The sequence below is a fragment of the Chelmon rostratus genome, chromosome 19 (assembly GCF_017976325.1).
Source record: "Chelmon rostratus isolate fCheRos1 chromosome 19, fCheRos1.pri, whole genome shotgun sequence".
Taxonomy (NCBI): domain Eukaryota; kingdom Metazoa; phylum Chordata; class Actinopteri; order Chaetodontiformes; family Chaetodontidae; genus Chelmon; species Chelmon rostratus.
Genome location: NC_055676.1, coordinates 3,734,735 through 3,759,216, shown reverse-complemented (window position 1 = coordinate 3,759,216; position 24,482 = coordinate 3,734,735). Strand labels below are relative to the sequence as shown.

Genomic DNA, 24,482 nt, shown 5'->3' with positions numbered 1-24,482 from the left:
TTTGAACTCAGCAGAAAACCCCAAAGTGCAACAACATGGAGTCAGATCAGTCTGAAAATTCACGGATTCCCAAAAATATTTCAGGATTTATATAAAAAACGACTCTCTACACAGATATTTTCAATGCACACAAACATCTAAAATATGTCTGCAAGCGGCAATAATGGAGGTCTGAGCAGATTGTGAAAAATAACTAAATTTGACATGTTTAGAGCAGCAGACCAAATGCAGATCACCTGTGATCAAAATGATGACACAATTTGTTGGACTGTAGTCCAAGCTGTGTGCAAGATAACTGCAAAAAACAAAACTTTATTGAGACAGCATCACCTCGAGGGCAGTGACGGTCAGTGTATGTGAGGAGCGGGAGGAATCTGCAAACCACCTACCAATTTTCGGTATTTGTGGGTCTCAAAGCTTTTGCCACACAAACAGTTTTAGTGGAGAAAACTAATAACGTGAAGAAAAGATTTAGTCGTCACAAGAATCCACACCAGATGAGAATAAATCTCAGCGCTGAGCTGGATTTGAACAGGAGACTTCACTGTCACCAGGCATGTGTTGGGACCACTAGACCATCAGGACAACACAGCTGACCTGAGAGCAGCTGAACTTTAACTGGGATCTGCATACAATTAGCAAGACACTGCATTGAAGTCTGTAATAATTTAATAATCTCTAACACAGACCAGGATGAAATATCATCAGCGTGTTGCAGTCATTTCGTCATTACGCCTTTAACTCCAGGTGTACAGCAAACCCTTGAATCGAGGCTTAAGTGATTGATTGGCTACAATGGAAGGATCCATCTGATTGGCCACAGGTAGTTCCACGTTGAAAAACCTGCATCTGTGAATGGAGCAGGGGGGTCTCTAAACACCCACACACATACGCAGTGAAGTTCACACCTGACAAGCAGTTTATTGATGCAGATTTCTGAATAAATGTAACAACATCCAAATACGGTTTTGATGAAAACAGCAAATACTTCTATTTCTCCTACTACATGATTTCTACTGCACTCATTTAAAGCAAGAAACATTTGTGTGGGCATTAGAAATATATTTTTTACTCTTATTTTTTTTATATGTGGATTTGTTTCACATTAATAAACAATGGGAAATATTTTGTGTGCACTGATATCTATGTGGAGAGATTCATTCATATAGAAATCCTGAAATACATTCGTATATTAATACTGAGACTGATCTGACTCCATACAACAGTCTTTCAAATGACCAGCTCAGCAGTTGTCCCACGGTGTTGTGTGCTCCTGAACGCAGCGTCATTTACCCGAATCACTCGTCAGTCATTTTCTAAGAATCACAGATGACAAGGAAAGAGATGGAGATGAAGGAAGAGAGGAATAAACACTTTCCTGGTGATTTCTCCCACAGTCATCTATAAATCTATAACTAATCTATAAATCTATAACTAATCTATAAATCTATACTTTGCTGACAAAATATCAATAGTGAACCTCATCTGTTCCTTCTGTTTGTTTCTCTTTAATAGGTTTCATCTGGTCTCTGAAACGCATCAAACTTAGCCACTGTGTGTGTGTGTGTGTGTGTGTGTATAATATCACAGCCTTTCACGTCTCTCTTCCCGGGAAATTGAGAAGGCTGTTCTCATCATACACACATAGGCACACACACAGACACAGACACACACACACACACACACACACACAGACACACACAGACACACACACACACACACACACAGGATGATTTCAGTGATGGGGGAATATGGAGGCTCATAGTGAACATAATGTGGCTTTATAATGTCCCCTCTGACAGAGGAAATAGCCAGAGGTCTGGGACTGAGTGTGTGTGTGTGAGAGAGAGAGAGAGAGGAGAAATACCCATCAGAGGAAGGAAATAACGAATCACACTGCGGCTTTTCAGAGCACTGAGGACTCCATAACTGCACACGCACGCACACACACGCAGTGGCTAAATTTGATGCGTTTCAGAGACCAGATCTTCAGTCTGGATGAAACATTTCAAAAAGAAACAAACAGAAGGAACAGATGAGGTTCACACACACCACACACACACTATCTCATCAGGGTTTCACACACTTTCATGGAAAATCCACCCTAATCTGACACGTCAGGTACATTTTTCATGATTTTCATATTAATAAGGATGAATTTTGCTGCTACATCAGGCTCCACACACACACACACACATGCACACACACCACACACACACATAATACAAATCCACACGCCTACACCAAAAAGAAGCAAAAATATCCAGCAGAAATTAGTTTGAATTCATTTTTGCAGCTGCTTGAAAACAAAAGGTCTTTCTACAGAGTGTTAAAATAAAGATTAACATTTCACATAAAAGATGCCAAATGAATTGTAGGAAAAAGGGATCAATCAAAATAAAACATTTACATTTCAGTTTTTTTATTTCGCTCTCTGACACTGCTGCTTTTGTCATTAATGGTAACAATGAGAATAATAAAAGATATATATCTGCCCCTGTCAACATGAAAAGCTCTCTTTCTCCAAAGTTTATTGGGCGTAAAATTGTTTGTACGTGTGTGCGTGTGTGAGTGGGGTGTGTGTGCGTGTATGTGTCACTGTATGTGTGTCTGCATGCTTTCCCCATCTGTGCAAGTGAATAATTTGTGTACGTCAGTTCGCGTGGGTGTGTGTGTGTGTGTGTGTGCGTGCGTGATTGCGTGCAGGTTTTCAGGTCGGAGAACAAAAACATTTCACCACAGGTGACGGCTCTTTACGAGTCTCTTCCACACTCATTTTATTAGCCTCCCATTTTCCTTTCAACCACCAGGACTTTTTTTTTTTGGCAAAGTCACCACACAGACGTTTTTCCCTCTCTCTCTTTCACCAATTTCCTTTGATTTAATTACTGCCACATGCTGCTGACTGCCAGCGATCGTTAGCGAGAGAGCCGCCTCAACCAACGCGGGCCTGACAGGCCGAGTGGATGAAGATGCGGAAAACACACAGAAATAAAAAACACACTTTCAGCACACAGACACAGATGTGCAGGCCTGCTTATGAGCAAACACAGATATAAAAAGATGCACAAACAGCTCTGTTTTGCAATCCTTCTGAGGACTGGCTGTCTTTCAAATTGAAAGTGAATTTTAATTTGAATCCTGAAACCCAGCAGTCACTGCGCTCAGCAGCTGCTGGTCAGCTGACAGCTCCAACCTTAACTGCTGCTAATGTTTACATTTACACCTCTAGACCTGCTCAGGAAGTCGGACACAATATGTGTTCAGGAAGGTGGACTTTTTTTCTCCTTTCATAGGTTTAGGCTAACAGCTTCTCCCTGCTTCCAGTCTGTGTGCTACAGTACGCTAAAGATGCCATGAACATGGAAGATGAACACACACACACACACACACATACACACACACAGAGAGAGAGAGAGAAAGTGAGGGGATTCAAATCCTGATCCTGTCTAAATCATCCCTTTTTCCAACATGTCTGTTCCTGTTTGGCCTGAAACCGATGAGGACACAGAGAAAGTGTGTGTGTGTAACCCTGTGTGAGAGAGAGAGAGAGAGTGTGTGTGAGAGTACTAGATGTTTGTGTTTGAGAGTTAAGTCCATTCTATGGCACTCAGCTCATTGCCAAAGGAGTCATTTGTACTTTTTTAATCCTGCCACTTTCCTTAGGGAGCCAAAGGTCAAAGGTCAACCACCTGCAGCTGATAAGGATTCTACATGTTGCTCAAGGGCTCTATGGTAGGACAGAGACTGGTTTAATCAGGAATATGAAGCAATGCCCTGCTTTATCACTGTTTGATCAACATATACCGACACCTAAGAGCACCTGAGAAAGAAAGAAAGAAAGAAAGAAAGAAAGAAAGAAAGAAAGAAAGAAAGAAAGAAAGAAGGAAAGAAAGCATCTTCTTTGTTGCAGCAGGAAGGAAGACAAGTGGCAGAGAGACGACAAGAAAGAACCAGCACAGAGGTAAAAAGCTGGTGTTGAGCCAGTTGGCTGTCTGACAGCTCATTAAGTGGTTTTATAAATAATCAATTGATGAAGTAATTAACAACTATCAAAGTTTCAGAGAGACACAGACACAGAGAGGGAACATTTCTGAGGGACTTTCTATAGAGGACTGTCCACCATAGGTTCTCAGACACACACACACACACACAGACACACACACACACACACACGCACACACACACACACACACACACACACACACACACACACACACACACACACACACACACACACACACTCATACCAAGGCTCTGGTCTAACCATCAGCATCTTGATCAAGGACAGTTTAACATGTGAGGACTGAACTGCCAACCCTGCAATTAACAACCTTAACAAGCTAACTCTACTGTACGTCCTGAGCCACAGCCGCCTTGACCTCACCGCTGCAACTGAGACGCCCTTGAGCAAAGCCCTGAAGCCCCAACAGGACCGTCATGTTACCACGACGGACTGTCCTCCCAGGAAAAACAACAGAAATCAGTCTTTGGGCGAACGTCTCCAAAACATCCACAGCTGACCCTAAACCTTGACCATAAGTAGTAAACCCAACCATAACGCTTGCCTTATTTTAGCAAGGGTAGCAATTCTAACCCAGACCATGATCTTTTCATGAACCTAACCAAGTCGTGTTTGTTCTGAAACTCAACTAAAGCTTAACCATAGTGTTGTCACATCATAAAACACATTTATTTATTTTTTTTATTTTATGATTTGTAGATGTTCTGGAAGGGAAACTGTCGGCCTGCTGATAGGAGCCTCACAGCGGAAAAGGCTTCCATGTGTCGTTCTAGAGGACGTGGACAAACGATGTACTCTGTAACCCCGATGTGTTTGCAAGCAGTCCTGCAAGCACTGATTTCCATCTCTTCTTTCCATCCTCTTCGTCCCACTCATGTTAAAGGTGACTCACAGCCTCGCTGCCTTGTGACTCGTACCTCCTTCTGAGTTGGATGAGAAGTTCAGCTTAATAATGTTTCCTCTTCAGACTGTTCAGTGCTTTACAAGGAAAAATCTTGTGTATTTCTTTCGTATTCTTTAAGTTATCTTCTGCCCCCTTGCATGTTTCTTGGGACCCCTTGAGGGGCCCCGATCCCCAGGTTGGGAGCCACTGCTCTGAGAGACAGAAATGGGTTTGATTTCAAAGAGCTCTTTATCACATGACTACAAAGGCAAATAAATCCAGAGAACGTCACCTGCAGCCCGTCATCATGTAAGAAAAAACACAAATAAAAAGACAAAACTTCAAAAAGCGAAGAAAGAGACAAGGAGACACAAAGACATAGAGAGCGGCAAGCGTTGTGATTGGTTGTTCGCTGCCACCGTGACAAACACGCGCGCACGCACAAACGTGCTCTCTCAGCTGGCATAGTGGCAGCCGGCCCGACAGCCAATCAAAACACCCGTTGCAGGGCACGCGGCCAATGAGACCTCTGCTCTCTGCGGCAGCCAAGCTGTCAGGGTGAGAACAAGAGCGTAGGAGGCGGCATGCGTGTGTGTGTGTGTGTGTGTGAGTGTGTGTGTGTGACTACACACATCGCACACATCCATTAAGTTGGAGTAAGTTTAATGAATATTTATGGTTTTATTTTTCTTTTCAAAGACAGAGTGAGCGGCTGATATTTTTTGAAAGATGGTTTCCTGTCATTCCCTGTTCTGCTTCTGCTGCTTAAAATTTAGCTTTATTCCTGATTATTTATGTACTCCTTTAATCACATCAGCGGGGGCTTCGTGTGTTGGGTGGGCTCGAGGGCAGTTTCTGTATTTTCTTTTATTCTGTGTTTAATTTTCATACAGTTTTTCTGTTTGTTCTTTTTTAACTTGGAGGTCGTCCACACTGAGCCCGCTCTCCCAAATGAAGCTTCATAAATAAATAATCGCTGAGTGAATAAATTAAGCTGATGACACGTACAGTCATGAAGGTCATGTGCGCGTCACCTTGGATACACGCGGGACGTCCGGCCCGCTGAGCTGCTGTAAACAACAAACTGGTGTAAAAATACTGACAGATGTAGAAAAGCTGAGCACAAATGAGCCCCAAAAAAAGTTTGGATTTTTAAAAACTCACACTGAAGTCTGGATTGTTTTGTCATCGAAACAAAGTGGGTTAAATTTGGGTCCGTGTGTGTGTGTGTGTGGATGTGTGTGTCTCATCCCGGTTCGTCCTCACCGCCTCCATCACCTCCTCTAAGATGGCTGCCACGGCATTTGAATCAGATTAATGGATTCCAACTCGGGAAGTTGGAGTGTTACGACACGACCAGCGTCACCAGAGCGCTGGGTTGCAGGGACCCCGTTGCCGAGGCAACACGCCGGCAGGCACCTAAACGGAGCCAAAAACTAAGATGGCTGCCGTGGCATGTTAATTATTGAAGAGGGTGCAGACGGAGAGGGGGGAGCAGCAGGCACGGCTGCCGGTGGGGTGCTGGGTCACAGTTATCCCGTTGCCACGGTGACACAAGCTGGCGACAGGGTCTCATTCACCACGGCAACGTAACGTGGCATCCGGCACACGCGTGCCAAACCAAAACAAACTCAACAGTAAGATGGCTGCGGCGGGAAGGCGGCGACAGCGAGACACACTGTTCACCTGCTGATTCAGGTTCCACATCGCTCAGAGTGGAGAAAACGAGACCAGAGGCCCTCAAACTGAACTGTTGATCAGCAGCGGCCACTTTGATAGATCATAATCCAGACTTATGCTCTCCTTTCACATTCCTCAGACGCCCTCGCAGCCTTTCTAACGCCGGCCACTTTCAGTTTGAATCATTCAAACACAAACACGTCTCTAAAAATAAACCCGCTCTCTCTGGTCTTCGCATACAGCGGCAGTTCGAGAGAGCACTAAAGCGCTAAACACACCGACATACATTAACACACATAATCCTTCATCTGCGTCTTTTTGGCTAGCAGGGATTTTAACCCTTGACCCCCTCATGTCGGGAGAGGCTGCGCAGCCATTAGGCCAGTCGGCCGCGGGCGTTACGTCACCGGATCTCTTCATACCGCCTTCATCGCGCGTCAGAGTGAGTTTGAAGGTATTTCAGCTCACTTTGAAAGACTGAGTGATGCAAAGACTGGAGAATCTCAAGAGGATGAGTGAGCGGAAAAAAGAAAATCTGTTTCCATTGAACGTGTGCGCAGTGAAGAGGGAGTTATTTTTAAAGAGTTTGGGAGGGGATCAAAGTTTACTTTGCATGCCGCGCTCCAGCTACAAACTATAAAATACACCAGCAACTTTACAATTTAATTAAGGTGGCTTAAAACATGAAAAGGAGAGGATTAAACACAATAAAATATGTGAGTTATGAACACAAACAGAGACCTCAGAGTTCGACACTCAGTTAGTGGGACATGTTTTTCCAAAGTTGACTGTTTAAAAATCTAAATTTGTGCATCCTTTCCTGCAAAGCTTTATCCCAATCCACCAGTTTCAAGCTCTTCTGTTTGATCTCAATTCAAATTCACAAAGAATAAAACTCAAGCCGATGTACCGAATACTTGGGAGGAAAGGGCAACCTTAAATCAGCAAATAGAAGCCAGAGGACGTGGAGAGCTCCGCGCTCTTATTTCTCCAGAGATGTTACGGTCTCAGAGGTTGTTCCAGGAGCCTGACAGCTTAAATCAAGCCCACCTTAACTGGTTCAAACGGAGCAGACGGTTCCTCTGAACATCTGATTCTGATCCCGCTCAGCCTGGTGATCCATAAAAATGTTAATAAGGATTAGAGTATCGGCCTCCTGTGTGGACTGACTCACTGCACTCCTGCGTCCTGTTTCCACTGGGCCTGAGAGCTGCCTGTCTGCCTCTGCAGCCATCTCTTTTATCTGTCTGCGGCTAAAAAATAATCAGCGGGGGGAAATGACAGCCACAATACTGACATGTTGGACAGAACACACAAGCAACTGATGACTTTGTTATTCTTAGTGCCTTTCCAGCAGTGAAGCTGAAAACAGTTGTTGTGATTTAAAGGGATCATCCTCTGAGGAGCAGCATAGTGACCAGTCAATTTTAACATCTAGTCTTTATTTTTCAGGAGAAATTGTGATGCTCCAGCATGATGACGGCACTAGAAGAGAAGTCGGGAGGTTTAAAATAAGTGGGAATAAACCTCTGGAGAGCAGGAATATTCATGCTTAGTTTAAAAAAAAAAGGCCAGTCATTGTCAAGTGAGATATCTCACTGGGTCAGATGATGGGACAGGCTGATGGACATTGTTGTCAGGCTTGTCGCTAATGGAGGATTTATGTATTAAGGGATTATGGCTGATGCTGGTGTGCGACCTCCTCAAAAAAGTAACTACAGGACCGTGATTGGTCAGCTTGGGCCGGCTGTGTTTTCTCCTACTAGTTTCAGATGGTGACACAGATTGTTCACGGAGAGGACAACGTTCAGCAAGTTAAGGGAATCAGTCTGCTCACCACGATCTGACACAGCGAAGTACATTACGTTCATGTGGCAGACGTTTTTGTCGAAGGTGACCCCCCCCCAACACACAACTGGAAGAGTGCTCAGACCTTCAGTTAAAGTAGGACACAAGAACAGGAGCAGAAACACAGTGATGGGACGGCAGCGGCCTCTGGTCCCTCCCAGCCGTCACGCTTTATCACAAACTGCATGTAAACACAGTCACTGTGGAGAACACGGCTCAGTGTGGGCTGATCACAGACAAGAGATGGAAAACCTACACTGTGGGTGTCTACAGTCCCAGCATCAAGTCCGAATCCAGCTGAAAGGAAGGGAAAAAAAATGTAACTTCACTTTTACAACCGAATTCAACTCTGACTCTCAAATCTATCATCCTGCACTCGTTCAAAAACAAATCAAAGTGTGGTGAGTGACGGAGAGCTGAGCTCGACTTCCTCCAGCTGGGGGGTCACAAAGTCTTTGATATGACATCATCCAACAGGGGGAGTCGGATTTAATTTCCAAACCAGGAGAGAGCATCTCACTCCAGTTTTAACCCCTCAGTACGTTAATCTGCTTTGCATTGACACCAATTGACATTAATAGAAGTGTCCTTTGGCCTTGCCTCAAAAGGCATTTCCTTCTTTTTAAATACATTTTAAAAGCATCTCCTCACTGCTTTCTCTCATCCACGTTTCCCCTTAACTTAAAAGCGCTCATCAGAGCACAAACGCTGTCAGTAATCAAATAAATTAATCCAGACACTTCCCTTGTCTCAACCCGAACCTGCGAACCTTCAAAAACCACCACAGAAGAAGCCGTTTTCAGCAGCAGCGTGGAGACGCAGCCGGTAAGAGCCTCTAATAGCCAACATATGGAAGCTCACTGGTTGCCAGCAACACAATCAGGACTGCATTATTTGGCCCACACTGGAATAATAAAGGAGCGAGATCAAAGCGCTGATTGCTTCAGCACTCCAGAGCTGCAGAATTCTTTCCTGTTTGTTCTTTCTTTATGTCGTCCCGTATTTCTCTTTGTTGTCTTTGACTCATTCTTTGTCTTTCATTTTTCCCTTTTATTCTTTTTTTTTTTTCTGTGACGAGGTATAGCGCCCATTGTGCCCATGCATGGAAGCTGGGCAGCATCTATCACTACGGTTAGTGATGGATGTGTGTGTGTGTGTGTGTGTGTGTGTGTGTGTGTGTGTGTGTGTGTGTGCACGGGCTAAAGCCTATTCTCATATGTACTAAGCACAAGCTTCACAGCAAAAAGCAAGCTTAAGTAAGTTAACATTTTTGGCAAGAGAATAAAGAAAAGCTGTGTTCTGTGTGTGTGTGTGTGTGTGTGTGTGTGTGTGTGTGTGTGTTATGTATAAGACACCACTCTAAACCAGGGCTGACACACTTGTTCACAGTAGAGCCCCCCTGCACACACACACATACACACACACGCTTAACAAAACGGCAAGCCCCATTTTCCACTTTGATAATGAAGACTGGGTAGGTTTTATGTGTGTGTGTGTGTGTGTGTGTGTGTGTGTGTGTGTGTGAGTTTTAGTGGGTCAGTCATGCTGTGGTGAGCTGTTAGGGAGGCTGTATGGACTCGCTGATAAACACTGGACAGCTGTCACACTTTAAACAACAAGACAACAAAACTGCACAGCACAAAGCAGCACAGCGCAGCTGAACGGCAGTTAGCAGCGTCTGTGTGCTCGGACGCTGACGCTGATTCTGCTAGCAGTACCGCTTCAGCGGCGGCGACAGTTTCTGTGAGGATCATACAGTCCAGTGTCCAGTCAGAGAGCGGGATGAGTGTTTTTGTGTATTTGATGCCGGCAGGCCGTATACGGTGCCTTCAGGTGCAGCCGTGTGTACTGTGTTAATGCAGTCACTGACACAGCATTCGAGATTTGCTAAGAGGAAATGTTCTGATAGAGTTCAGAGTTGTAAATATTTTTTTTTACATGTCAGAGCACAAATCTTTTTCTTTTTTTTTTGCACTTTTACTGCACTGCTTTACTTCCTGAGACTGGAATGCAGGAAACACAATAACTTGTGGAAATAGAATAAGCCTTGAAAGTGCAACCTCAGTTTGAGTTTGAGTCCTTTGAAGGCAGCAACATGAGCAGTGTTGATGTATTGCATATTTAACTGACACTATTTGCCACTAACCTTAACCAAGTGTGGGATTAGTCCCCTAACTCGTGTCTGCGTGTCCTACACAACGTAAAAAATCTCTTACATTTACTTTTACAAATGAGCTGTTTTATTTGGATTTCGATTTGTTTCACAATGCTTAATCTAAGCCTGCTGTTTGATCTGAAGCACTTGTATGGAGCCGAGCATCGGAGAAGTAAATATTTTATTCTGTCATCCTCGAAATCCTAAAACTCCCCACCTCGCATGTCCACAAATTAGTCGCTAATTTTCACATTTGGTTTTCAAATCACGTAAATGATGAAGTGGGACAGGTGAGTTCTGCAGGCAGCTGTCTGGTTAAATAATTTCTGGAGCATGTGCTTTTAGCCGGATTGCTCTGTACAATAAGTTGTTCTGGTAAAGCGTCCTCCCTTCACTGTCATTGCAGAGTAGTTAAAGAACGAACATTAGCTGTTCGGACGTTGTGTTGCACAACCGACCCCTGCGGTGTTAGTGCCTTGCTTCACGCTGATTTATGAATGAAACAAAGAGCAACATGAGCTTTGTTTATTTTTCAAGAGCAAAGCGCACATTTTCATGTTGAAGTGGGCTCGAGACTGTGTGGAACAGGCTGTTTTAAAGGCCTTCACGCACACACGCAAACACACACACACACACACACACACACACACACACACACACACACTGGGGCATTGTAGGGATTGCCGGTGTTCCACGCTGAGAGGACGGTTGGTTTGAAGCCCACTTTGTCCCGCGCTGGCACTGCCAGGCTGCACGCAAATAGGTCAAGCACACATGCAGACACACACACACACACACACAAAATAACAGAGCAGTTTGGGTCACTGCATCTATGCTTGGTTTATATATATATATATATATATATACATACACACACACACACACACACATATATATATGTAGATTGTGTGTACGTGTGTGTGTGTATATATATAAATCAAAAAAGGTACATGCAGTCTAACATCCACTTGACATAATGCAGACTGTTTTCATTCACTCTCCATTCATCTAGATTTGTTTTGTGCTGCTGTTAGTACTCATGCATCTCCAGCCAACAACATCACTGCTCAGGCACGCATGCACACACACACACACACAAAGAAAATGGTAAATCAGCCAGAGAAAGTCAGCACTGTTCCCATCTAACAGTGACTGCGATGAAGGTCAGAGAGCCACGCAGCAGACAAACCAAGTTCTCCTGATCAGTGAAGTGAGGTGATAAGGAAGCACAAACAGCGTTTTACAACAGTACGGGACATAAAAGCCCAGCTGAGCTTTTGTTTTCTTTTATGAAATTGAAGCTGAGTGAGTAAAAGTCAAAGCAAAGCACTGAATAAATCCTGTGCTACAAACACGTCGTTACTTCCTCTAATACAATAACGAGTTTCCAAAAAGTCCAATTTTAGATTAAATAAATGATTTCCTTCAGATGTTATTGTCACACAGATTATTGCACAGATAAATATAATAAAAGTAGCCTCATCACACGAGAGCAGCATCCACACAGAAGCCATGTTTCTTATGTTGTTTCACAGCCTCCGTAATGTCACAGTCAGGTGCAACTGAAAAGCAGCACTCAATTCACTCAAGCAGCCCCGCTTGGACAGTTTGTTAGCTGATAATAAAATTGCTTGCAGTGTTTCAATAACGATTCATTTTCTTCTGTACAAACATTAGACACGTAGCAACATAAAATGTTTCCTCCATCAAATGCAGGAAGTGATGGATGGATTTTTAGCTGATGTGGGCCGATCTTGTCGTTGAAGCAAGCATTAGCTTCTGCTAGCCTCATGTAGCAAAAACCATCTGTTGTGTAAATGAAACTAGCATTAGCTTTAGCTTCGTCAGCACATCTTATTAGCATGCTAAACAATGATATATGTCTGGCATGCTAATTAGATGTGCTGACTAAAAAGGTATCAGAAACATAAATCAGTCAGTTTTATCAATGATCAAACAATCAGTTATCAATCAGAAAAAGATGGCCTCATCACCAAAAACAGCCAATCAGCACGTCACAGTCACTGACATAGTGTTCTCAAGACCTCCAACATGGCTGCTGAAAGGCCTCTGTACCCTGATGGTCTGTGTGCATCTATAGTCAGCCAACCAGATACACGAACCGCCATCGACTGCTGCCGCCGCCCGTCCCCCTCTGCCAGCTGACCTTGATGTTCAGAGGTTTGATCGGGCTGGCAGACGCTCAGTCGGACACCGGGAATCAAACCTGCGACCCAGAGACACAGACCTCCTCGTCCCTTGGACAGGTCAGGGTGGAAATTCCCAGCTATCCAAAGAATGCTGGCCCATTCTGCTCCGCTACAGTCCACCTTCCCTTATGGGACTCACACACACACACACACACGGATGACTCACTGTTTGACTATGTGTGTGTGTGTGTGTGTGTGTGTGTGTGTTGATATGCATGCACATCAGTTTGGCAGCTGCGACCTTCATAAAGACAGAGAGAGAAAAACTGACCAGAGTCTGTTACACAACCTGCACATTATCAATGAAATCCAGCAGATCCTGTGCTTGGTTTCTGCTGTTTTTGACAAATTCCAGCTGCATTCAGACTCATCATCACTGGCTCTGGCATTCCTAAAAGCTTTCAAAAAGCAAATATAAATGCGTTTAACACAGCTTTGCACAGATTGAGCAGAGCAATTTCAACACAAGTGCAGAGTCTGTGCTGGGAGAAGCATCAGCAGTTAAACCCCTGATCAACTGCAGAGCAGCTAAATTCAGCCAGGTGTCGATTACATACGGCCAATAGAAAAGAAAAGAAAAACTCTGTAGCAGCTTCAAGTATTTTGGGATTCACTGAAACATTTTGCTGTTATGTGATAACAAGCTCTGCATGCATTCTTATTCTGTGGAGATTTGGAGAATTTCATGACATGGTCACTATCTTAACTTTATCTGAGGATTAGCTTTTATATTTCTAATTCAGTGTTATGGCAACGTCCATATTTGTCACCACGTCTTAAGGTCCACTTTGGATTACATGCATATTTTTTTGAATGAAACTATATATTTATTGTAAAGATAGTATAAATACTGTGTGTATGGCAGACAAAATGATCCAGGTTGTGGATTGCATGTGTACTTTATATTAGAATGGTTTTAGATATTTTACTACACAATATGTACGTGGAGCTTGTGATGATACATTCATGTTTAAATAAATCAGATGCTGAAGTAGGACGAGAGCTGAGTCTTAGTGTGGGACAGACAAGCTTTATAAAGTTAGTCTCTGATTCTGCTGCTGAAGATTCTGACCAACTATGTCTGAAAAGAAAAAGAAAATCTGATGAAAGTGCAAATTCAAATTTAAAAAAAAATGCTAGTTTTTAGCATTTTAACATAGGGAGGCTAAGCCGACGATACATTTGTAATAAAAAAAACAAAACATAAACCAGCACGTTTGTAATGTTGCAGCTTCGGCCTTTCATCATACAGGCTGCATGCTGCGCTCCTCTCAGCTCACCCTGTCTCTGTTCACTGCACGTACACATAAAGCATCATAAAAGACATGAGGAAATCAAATAAACTTGAAGTTGTATTTTTCCTCTGATAACCAATAGCATCACACATGATTTAAATCTCACAGCCACATTTTAACAGGACACAGTGGGGCATTGACCCTTAAAGCCGCGCACAGTGAAGATGAACCTCAAAATAACACTACAGCTTAATATCATACAGACACTTCCAAGCAAATGAACCAGAATCTACCAAACTACATTAAGAAAAAAACAAAATAAACGTGCAATGCAAGTATATGCAATGCACGTATATACCAATCAAAGTAATCTCACACCTTTATGCAGGATTAAACAAGAAAGTGTGTCATTTTCCTTGACACATCAGCTCTTCATCACCAACACGTATATTTCAAACATGACACAACTCTGACATCACTAATGACCTGCTAATTATCCTTTCCTCTACATTAGCAATGAAGAGCGGAGACATGCAAGACATCATGTGAGAGGGAAGTCTTATCATAATCCACACCATGCAAAGAAAGGATGGACCACCTTAAAAAAAAAAAAAAGTAAATTAAAGAAGAAAATGTCTCAGCTCGTCAGCAGCCGCTGGGCTGATATTTGCTGTAAGCATGTGGCACCAAATCCAATAAATTATTTGAATTATCACTGAATCTGTTGGGTTATTTGTTGGAATAATTATTTCATAATAAGGTCAAAACATCTAAATTTCCAGAGATTAAAATGATGCTGTATTATTTCTTAAATAGCTATTTATATTATATATATTATATTATAGATATTTGAATTTGATAAAACGACTGAACATATTATCATCACCGGGAACGATTCATTTTATAACAAACAAACAGTAATGATCAGCATCACACACCTCTGTGACACCAGAACCTAAAGATGGTCCGTAAACACATCACTGTCATTTTTTTACTTACTTCCTGTACACCCCGTTGTGTAGTGTGTGGAGACTGCAGTGTGTATGTGTGGGCGTGAGAGTGTGTGCGTATCAGCAGTTCTTTGTGCATCAGTGTGTGTATCAGCGGCATCAGTGTCAGATAATCTGATGCAGAAGGATTAAGTTTAAGCCTGAATGGTGTGTCAGGCTTTAACCGGCCGGACAACACACGCACTCACACACACACACACACACACACACACACACAACAGACTTTAAAGTCGCTGGAGAAAAACTGAATGACCCCACTGACAGGGCAGCACTTTACGTAAAAACACACACACACACACACACACACACACACACACACACACACACACACACACACACACACACACACACACAGGCAGACACGTGCATATTTTTAAGCATAAATGTGTTTATCATTGTATAGAAAAAAAGCTCAGGGTATATGAAAGTACTCAGAAACACACAACAAATGCACACTGATACACAGATCCTCCAGAGGATCCTACAGAGTGGAGGGGAAAACACACACACACACACACACACACACACACACACGCACACACACATAAATGGACAGATTTTTTTCCACTGTCAGTGTTTTGTTATCATCCTCATATAAAGACAGCTAACCGCCCTCTTAACACAAACATGTTCATTCCATACATTTAAAAACAGAATCATATGTTCGCCTTTCAGGATGATTGAAGTCAACCTGGTGTACGCAGAAAAAGGCCCAAAACTTGACAAGGGAAAGTGGAGCAAACGACAAACACACACTCAAAGACAGACTCGTTTTTAGCTTTTTAAAACCTTCTAAACAAAGAAACACACACATTTAAACAGAAAAATACACAAAAACAAAAGAAAATCAGCTTTTTTTAGTTGCTCAAACAGAATAACTCAAGCAGATGGAGATAGAGGCCTACACACACACACACACACACACACACACACACACACTCACAATGCATCTATTTATAAAGTTATAATTGCATAACACGCTGTGCTCTAATTCCAGCCTACTGAGCACACAGGATGTCCACACACACTGGCTTCACAATGACAACACACACACACACACTCTAAAACTCGCCTTCACTGTGTATTCACTCCTCATGCACAGACCACACATGCACATGAACATGTGAAAAACACACTGTCATTTTATGCTTGCATGTACAAACAGGCAATGTAAAGAAAAAGATCCCGCTGTCAAACGCACACACACCTTCTGTCTATTAAACAACAGCATCAATGCACAAAAACACAGACATTTGCATATTCAGGGCTGCAGGCGCGACAGCCTCCCTCTGCAGTTTCAGGCATTTTAATACTTCCACCAGAAGAGATTTTAAAATGTTTCCGTGACTCAGTTCATTGAACTGACTTTACGTAACACTGCAATCATTTCTATCATTTCAAATTCTCATTTTATTTCTATTTGTTGCCTGAAAACAGAGGAAATATTTTTTAAAAGATTGATACAAGCATTAGCATGTTTTGACTCTTTTATGTTGAGTCAGATTTGGTTCTCATGATGAAACCAGATTTCACTTAAAAAAAAAAAACCCCACTGCATTACTATGAGGAAGAGAGATCAATATTCTTGTTCAACACGGGAATTCATCAGAACCGTTCGGCCTTGACCTTTGCCCTCCTTCCGACTGGTTCTGGTTTTAGACTGCAGCTTCTGCTGTTGGACAGTGAAAGGACTCAATTTAAAATAAAGGGAAGATGCTCTTTCTAAAGAAATCAGAAATGTATTTAAATGTACAATACTAAATAAACATACAGCATTTTAATTTCACATTTATTTGGAAAGATAAAATATTATATAAGAATATATAAGATCCTACACAAGAAATGATATTTTGTATCCAACTATAATTGGAGCACATTAACTAAAACATTATGAATTCAATAGGAAATCAATTTAAATCTTCTCACGTTCTGAGTGTTGTTTGTCGCACAGAAGCAGCAAACGCTCAGTAAATTGCAGACCAGCGGACTGGTCTGTTTAAAGTGTTTAAAGTGTGTGTTTCCTGTAGCTGCACATTGAGAGAGGACTGCAGGATTTTGGCAGGCTGCTTCAGGACTCTCCTAATTAAAACTTACTGAATATTCAAATGCTGTGTTAGCATAACAATAGCCGGCTGGCCGGGTCGGCTTTAAATGAGGCCTTTTGTTTTAGTCGAGCTTTCTGCTGCCTCATTAAGCCGCTGGAGCTTAAGTTAGCAAGCCGACAGCCGCTAACCGAAGCTCGGGCCTCGGCCCTCACCCTCCTCCTCTCTCCCCAACGCCCTCCCCCACGCTCTCCCCAAACCAAAGCCCCAATTCAGCCTCTTCACTGTTTGGTCTCGCCGGGCCGCGGCTCGCTGCTGCTGCTGCTGCGGATCTGTCCGAGCCTTTCTGTCTCTTCTCTCAAACCCCGACCACTCTGCCCCAGTTTCCACTCGCTCCACTCCTCTGCCTCCATCACGCTCCGACCGGCCTGAATCTGCTTTCAACCAAGGAATCACCAAAAAAAACACGTCCAGCTCAGCCGGCTCAAGCCAGACAAACAGCACCTCTTTATTACGCCGATTCTCTTATTTGTGTGTTTTCTCTTACTGCCAGCGGACGGCGGGTGTAAACAAGCTGTGACACAGACAGACAGAGTGAGACAGGGGGGTAAAGTGAAGATGGAAAGGAGCTTGGCACCGGATCAAGACTGTCGGCACAATGTGCCATCCAGCAGCCAACCACCAAACAAAGCGGTGCCACGCCGAGCCCCGTGGCATCGCCGAACTAAAGAGCTGCGACTCCGAGCGGAGCCGCCAAGATACAAAGGAGGCCCAAAACTACGGGGAGAGAGCGGGTACAAAAAGCGTACGGCTCTGGAGCCGATGGCCGACAGCGCGGGGCCGAGGCACTCGGTGGCCGGATGGAGGCCAGAGACCCGACAGGCTCCGAGAAGACAGAGGACCACTGTTGGCGTGGAAGCGCTCGAACAACAGAGGCTCTGTTTACAGCTGCACAGGTCACATCAGCCACAAAACCATCTGAACACAGATTACTGATCACTCCAACATCAAGAAAATCCAAACAGCAGAGCATTTTCACTATTTCAACTACAAAAATAAACATGTCCAAATAAAGGATGGATAAAAAACAACCCATGAAGAATTAGAAAATCTAAATTCAACCGCATGAATGAAATCTAATCAGAAAGACTTGAAGGTTATACAGATGTAAAAACTATTTCAAAAAATGCACCACTAACATTTGCTGCAAAAATCTAATCAGATATGTTCTGCAAAAAACAAAAGATAATTAAATGTATGCTTGCTGTCTTTTTACATAAACATTTGGATTTTTGTGGGCAAAAATTCACAGCTGCTGTCTTGATGAATCATCTGCAAAGGCCTGTAAGCTGCTAGTTTGGACTTATTATTCTTCATTTAAAACCGGTGTTATAGCTGATACCATACACAGATTTTTTTTGATAATATTTCCTTGTCGTCATTTTGCCTCCGTACGCCTCATTGTCTCCTCTTTATTTGATTTTTTTTTTGTTCTTTCCTTTAAACTCATGAAAAGCAGCAATTCAGAGTCAAAGGTGAGACAAAGGCAGGAAGGGGACAGACAGTTCACTGACAGGTGGGTCTGTAGGAAATCCCAGCTTTCAATCTTCATTTACACCTGCAACTTGCAGACAGACATTCCCACTTTTACGTGGAAAAAGAAAAAAAAAACCTGTGAAATTCATTCACCTTGGCTTTACATCCTGTTTCTCATTTCTAGCCTTCACTTCACCCCCTCCCAACCCCCACCCTCCACCCCCAAAATCACTTCACCCTGTTACTGGTGTTTTACAGGTGGGGGTTACTGGGAGACACACAGGCAGACAGACTGACAGGTTCACAGGAGGTCAGACAGCTTCATACTTGCTGACTGACTCTCAGATGTTTTTTACTTTTTGTGTCCAGACTGTTTTATGGTTTGTGAGTCAGTGCAGAGCTCACCGTCAAAAATGAAAATTACAGGCACCGTATCTGAACATATATACACAGACAGGTATATAGATAGATGGGTGGACCTTCAACTTGTCATTTTTAGAATTTGCAGCTTTTACCTTATTTTGATGGCGTGAAAAAAGATTAGAAATAACATAATTCATAACAGAATATCACCCAAATTAATATGAAATACAAGTCTTGTTTTCCAGCTTTGCCTCAAATGAATTTTGAGGTTATCAGTGAAACAAATACTACTATGATAAGAAATCATTAACGCAATTTCAGACCAAATTACGGCAGAAAAATCTGCAATTTATGCGGTTTTGGGAGAAATTAAAAATTTGAAAAAACACAAGCCTTTCACTGAAAGACACAACCCTGAAAACAAATAAAAAAAAAATAAAAACCCGTATGTGTGGCATTTCGCCACCGAGAAAAAAAAAAAAAAACAAGACCAAACATTCATTAAATTTGAAAGAATTTGCGTCCATTTAAGAAAATTAGAAACAAGCGACAGAGAGGGACAGAAATAAAGCTGCAAGCGGATTATTTCAAGATGAATCTGGGTGCGTCGGATGCGCAAAACCCGGGAGACAAACAGAAGAAACGTTAGATTTGGGACCATTTTTTTAATCATATTTCTATTAGCAGAGGTGTGACATACGCGTGCGCGCGCTCACACGCAAACACACACGCACACACACATTCATCACATTGCAGAAGAGTCCGTCCAACCTTTTTAGCCAAGAGCTACGGCAGTCCATAGCAGCTACTGTCACTTTCCCCGCTCCTAACAAACACACACGCGCACAAACACACACACACACACACACACACACACACACACACACGCACACACACATTTATTCCCCCGATAAACAACAGCACTGCCGTTTTTCCTAAAATAAACCCGACAGACGGACAGAAAGCGCTCGGTCCGTTCGCACTTTGACGCGCGGCGGCGAACCGACGCGCTGTTAAGTTGGTGCGTAAAAAGCGGCACTCTTCACCTTCACACCTCCTCTCTCTCGCGCGCGCTCTCTCTCTCTCTCTCTCCTCTTTTCTTTCCCATCTCTCTACCTCCCTCTCTCTCACCATTTCTCCGCCTGACTCCCAAACCCTCAAGGAGGAAGGAAAAGAAAAGGATGAGAAGAGTGTGTCTTACCGCTTTGCCGTTGTAGTAGTACATCAGTGAGCTGCCTGTCATCCCGGGGATGGTGTACGCACAATACATCGTTCCTCTCCTCCGCAGAAAGAAGAAAAACTATTTCTCCCTTTTTTCTCTCCGCGTGTCTCTCCCTTTCTCTCTCTGTTTTGGTTTATCACGCTCCCCCCGCCCCTTCTCTTCTCTTTTCTCCACCTTTCTTCTTTTTCCTCTTGTTTGAACTTTTCTTGGATTTGTTATGATCTCAAACTCTCGCCACTCCGCTCGCGTGCTCCTGCCTGCGCGTTTTTTTCCCCCGCCGACAATTCCTTCAGTTGCATTTTCCCATATGGCCGAGCCGAGGCACGCGGAATATGCAAAGTAGGCAGAGAGAGAGAGCGAGGCGTGCCCCTCCCCTTCTCTCTCTCTCTCTCTCTCTCTCTCTCTCTCTCGCTCACGTAAGCGCGCGCTGAAAATGTACGGAAGGTTGAAACGTAGCACGCGCGCACATAAACACACGCAGGCGATCACGGACACGCGCGCGGTCGCCGCCACTCTTTCAACTTTCCACAGTAAATCTGGAAGTCATCCCTCCCTCCCCCCTCCCTCCCCGCTCGCGCGGAGCTGCAATTCGCCGTCTGCCTTTGAACTGAGCCGAACATTCACTTTTTCCACCGCTTTCAGACCGCGCGCTTCTTTCACCACGCTCTCCTCCTTTTCTCTCCTTCTCCTCTTCCCTCTCCTCCCTTCTCTCCACTCATCTCTCTTCCCCTTTTCTATCTGTCTCCCGGATCCTCCCCCCTCGTTTACTCCTCACCCATTTTGTTTTCTCCTCTCCTCTCATTCTTCCTCCCTTGTGTCCTCCCCACTCATCTCCTCCCTTCCTCTCTTATTTACTCTCCTTCTTTCTTCCCTTGTTTCCTCCCCTCCACCCCTGCTTCCTCCTCTCCTGCATCGTTTTCTCCTCTTGCCTCCTCCTTATCCATTTATTTTTCCCCTTCCTCTCTGGTTTCCTCATTTCCAATTTATTTTCCTCCTTTCTTCCAATTTCCTCCCCCTGTTTCCTCCTATCCTTCTTCATTTTTTCCTCTTCTTCTCTTCCCTCCTCTTCTCTCTTTTCTTTCCTTGTATTGAAATACATACCATTTTCTTTCTAAAGTTTTTCTATGGAGCAGATAACAGCACAACCATCAGTGTAGTTTTGGTGATTCGCAGGTAAAAAGACATCTGACCAGATTACATTACAATCTGTATTTTCATGCTATCTCTTTTTTATATTTTTAACATTTAACAGGTTGTATGTGTCCTCATCAACAGATTTCATTGGAGAATGATGAAGTTTTTTACATACATTTTAATGATAATGATAAATTGAATAATGATTAATTGTAGCTTGCTTATAATTTCGTGTTGGTTGGATTGGTTCAGTGGGCCAGGAGTCGTATTTGTAGATTTGACATCTGAAATGTTTAAAATGTGTGTATGGAAGCAAAGAAAGGAACTACAGTCAAACAAACAAGTATGATGAAGTAAATTATACACTCTTGGTCGTTTTGGCTCGCTCCTCCTCTTGCTTGGGAGGTCTGTGATTTCAGATATTTGGGATGGTGGGATATTTGATCCGTTTTCAAATTGTTCTGCAGCCTGTAAGTTAAAAGTCAGGTTGAATTCTAACATACAGCATGCAGGCTAGAAGTCAAACACTTCTACCTACCTCTTAAAGGTAAAAAGTCAAATGAAATTCCTGTATTGAATTGAAATGCATGTTTGGGTTTCTCTCATATATCCTCAGTACTGTTAAAGTCCAATTAATGTCCTGCAGTCCTACACTGCACATTTGTTGTTATGGTGACCTGCTACCACCGCCACCTGACAGTAGTGCTATGCCTGATCATCAATTTTCATCACACACACAAATGTGTTTGATCTGTTATTAATTTTATTGTTGTGATTTTTTTTTAAAATTAGGCTGTAAAAGTTTTGGCCTCCCTGACAAGAAAGTGAAAGCAGACCTGGAGAATTGAGAGTGATCAGAGGTAGGAAGGCAGCGCAGCTGTTCTCTCAGTTATATAATACATAACCATACAATAAAAGAAATCAATTTAAGGAAACAATGTTCAAACTCAAATCGGCCAGTAGGAGGCGCCATAAACACCTCCAATTTATTGATCTAAATGAATGTTTGTTTTTTTTCTGGCACACAGTGTTACTTAAATCATAGACTGGCTGTGATTGTTTAATGTGGCCTTTTATCTAAATATAATTGTGTTAAAACAATGAGTTTGTGTGAGGAGCTGTTCAACTGTTTATTTGCAACATGATCGCAAAGTTTCATTCAAACTGGTCAGATGGCGCCTTGGAAATTAAAGGTAAACTTTAAAATACCGCAGAGCCTCCGTTGTAAGTCTGATTGACACACAGGTTTGTGTACAGACGCAGAAAGTCTGACTCCCCAGAATTATCGCGGCACCGAGCAGGTCTGCCATGTAGGATTGGAATATTTCTCGTCGCTTCAGTACTCAGGTTGCTTCAGTAAGCTTTAACATTTTTGGATCATCTACAACAAGAGTGGTACAGACATTAAAGAGATGCTCCACTTCCGGATAAGTTCACTTGGCCTGAGGGCTTGTTTACACTGTATCTCCAGCCTGAAATCGAATGTGAGTAGTAAAATGATTACCCAAGCTGCCCATTATAAACATCCATTACAGTTAACAGGCTGATTTTCTGCTTCAGCTTTGGCCGTCTGTACTTACTGTAGCTGTGTACAGTTTTCATGTGCCATTAGGGATTTTTACTGCTATTTCCAGTGTGCTCACTTTCAGATCACTGGACAACATACACTCTCTCTGGTGAAAGGTGTACTTCAGCAGTTTAGCGCCGCACTTCCATAAAGCCGGGGGACTCACCCAGACTATGAGTCCAAACTCTGGATCCTACATATCCCATAATTGAAGTTTTCATTTGCCCGCCTATGTCACTCCAGCGTGTAACAGAAGCTTTAAATTACAGTCAGACCAAGATAACCCTGATGACATCACTGTGACATCATCGACAAAGCTCCTCCACAGCCACAGAACACATTTGTAGTTTTATATTTTGTTCTAAATGTTGCTGTGATTATTACTGTTCTTGAATATCAGTCAAATATTTGGTAATTTTGTACTTTGCTTGGGAAAGATTGCGATTTGAAACTTTCACGCCAAAACAGGCTTTGAATTGAATCGAACTGAATCGGGAGTTGTAGAAAAATAGAGCGGGGGGGAGAGAGAGGGGGATATCGACAGTCACCAAAACAGTCAGGCAGTGGTTCAGCCTTCCAAATTCATATTAACACCGTCATCATTCATCCTATTCAAACAAATAATAGACTCCAAAACAAGCGAGCAGACGTCCCAAACTCTCTCTGTCCTCCACTCTCTCCCTCTCTCTCTCTCCCTCTCTCTCTCCTCTTCTTTCGGCTTTAATTTGATTAAAAAGCGAGCTGCAGGAAGGGGAGGGAGGGCTGATGCACATCTAATAAGTGGACCATCTGTCTGCAGCGCTGGCTGGCTCCCAGCATTGTACCCAACCAGACTGCATGGGAAATGAAGGGAGAGATGGAGGGATGGAGGGAGGAAAGAAGTGCAGGGCGAAAAAAAAAAACTAGAACCCAAAAAGAGTGACCCGGTTGAGGAAAAGAAGCAGAGACAGCATTTTTAATTTTGTCTGACGCTTGCTTGGTCAACAAACCTGCACAGGAGACGAAGAAGAATGAAGAGCAGAGGAAAGAGGGAGGAGGAGAGGAAGAAAGAAGTACTCAAAGGAGAGCATTAGGAGAGGAGAGAAGGAAAGGAAAAACGTGAGGGGATAAAGAAGAGGGAGGAGAGGAGAAAATGATGGAGAAGCAGAGGAAAAAGAAGAAAGGATTGGGGGAGAGGAGAGGACAAAAGAAGGGGGAAAGGATAGGAGAAGAGAGTGATTGAAAGATAGGGAAGATGATCAGAGAAGAGCAAACAAGGGAGAAAAAAGAGAAGAGAGCAAGAGAGAAAGAGAGAGGAGAAAAAAGAAAAAAGGAACAAACAAGGGTTGATATGGCAAAAGAAAAGAGGGAAGGAGACACAGAGGAAGGAGAGGAAGAGTGGGGGAAAGGGGAGGAGGAAGAAAGGGAGGAGTAGAGAGGAGAGAGAAATGAAAGTAGGAAAAAAGGTGGGGATAAGAAAAGGAGGTAGAAAAAAGAAAGGGGGGAGGACAGGGGAACAGGTGAGAGGAAGGGAGAGGAGAGGATGGTAGAAAAGAAGAAAGGGGCAGGAGAGAAGGAGAGGAAGAAAAGTGTG

At 43.1% G+C, this 24,482-nt stretch overlaps 1 protein-coding gene across 10 annotated transcripts in view; it reads right to left on the bottom strand.

Annotated features, from left to right (window-relative positions):
- The window catches only part of LOC121623541 (transcription factor 4-like), a 205,765-nt gene that overhangs the window by 44,142 nt on the left and 137,141 nt on the right, over nucleotides 1–24,482 (bottom strand). For 3 of the 10 annotated variants that reach the window (XM_041960853.1, XM_041960851.1, XM_041960852.1), the window contains exon 1: nucleotides 20,188–20,616. The exons of the other annotated variants lie outside the window; for them this stretch is intronic. In XM_041960853.1, the coding sequence (XP_041816787.1) occupies nucleotides 20,188–20,256 (69 nt within the window). In that variant the 5' untranslated portion in view covers nucleotides 20,257–20,616. Of the gene's footprint in view, nucleotides 1–20,187; nucleotides 20,617–24,482 lie in introns of those variants that run through there. 10 annotated transcript variants of the gene reach the window in all.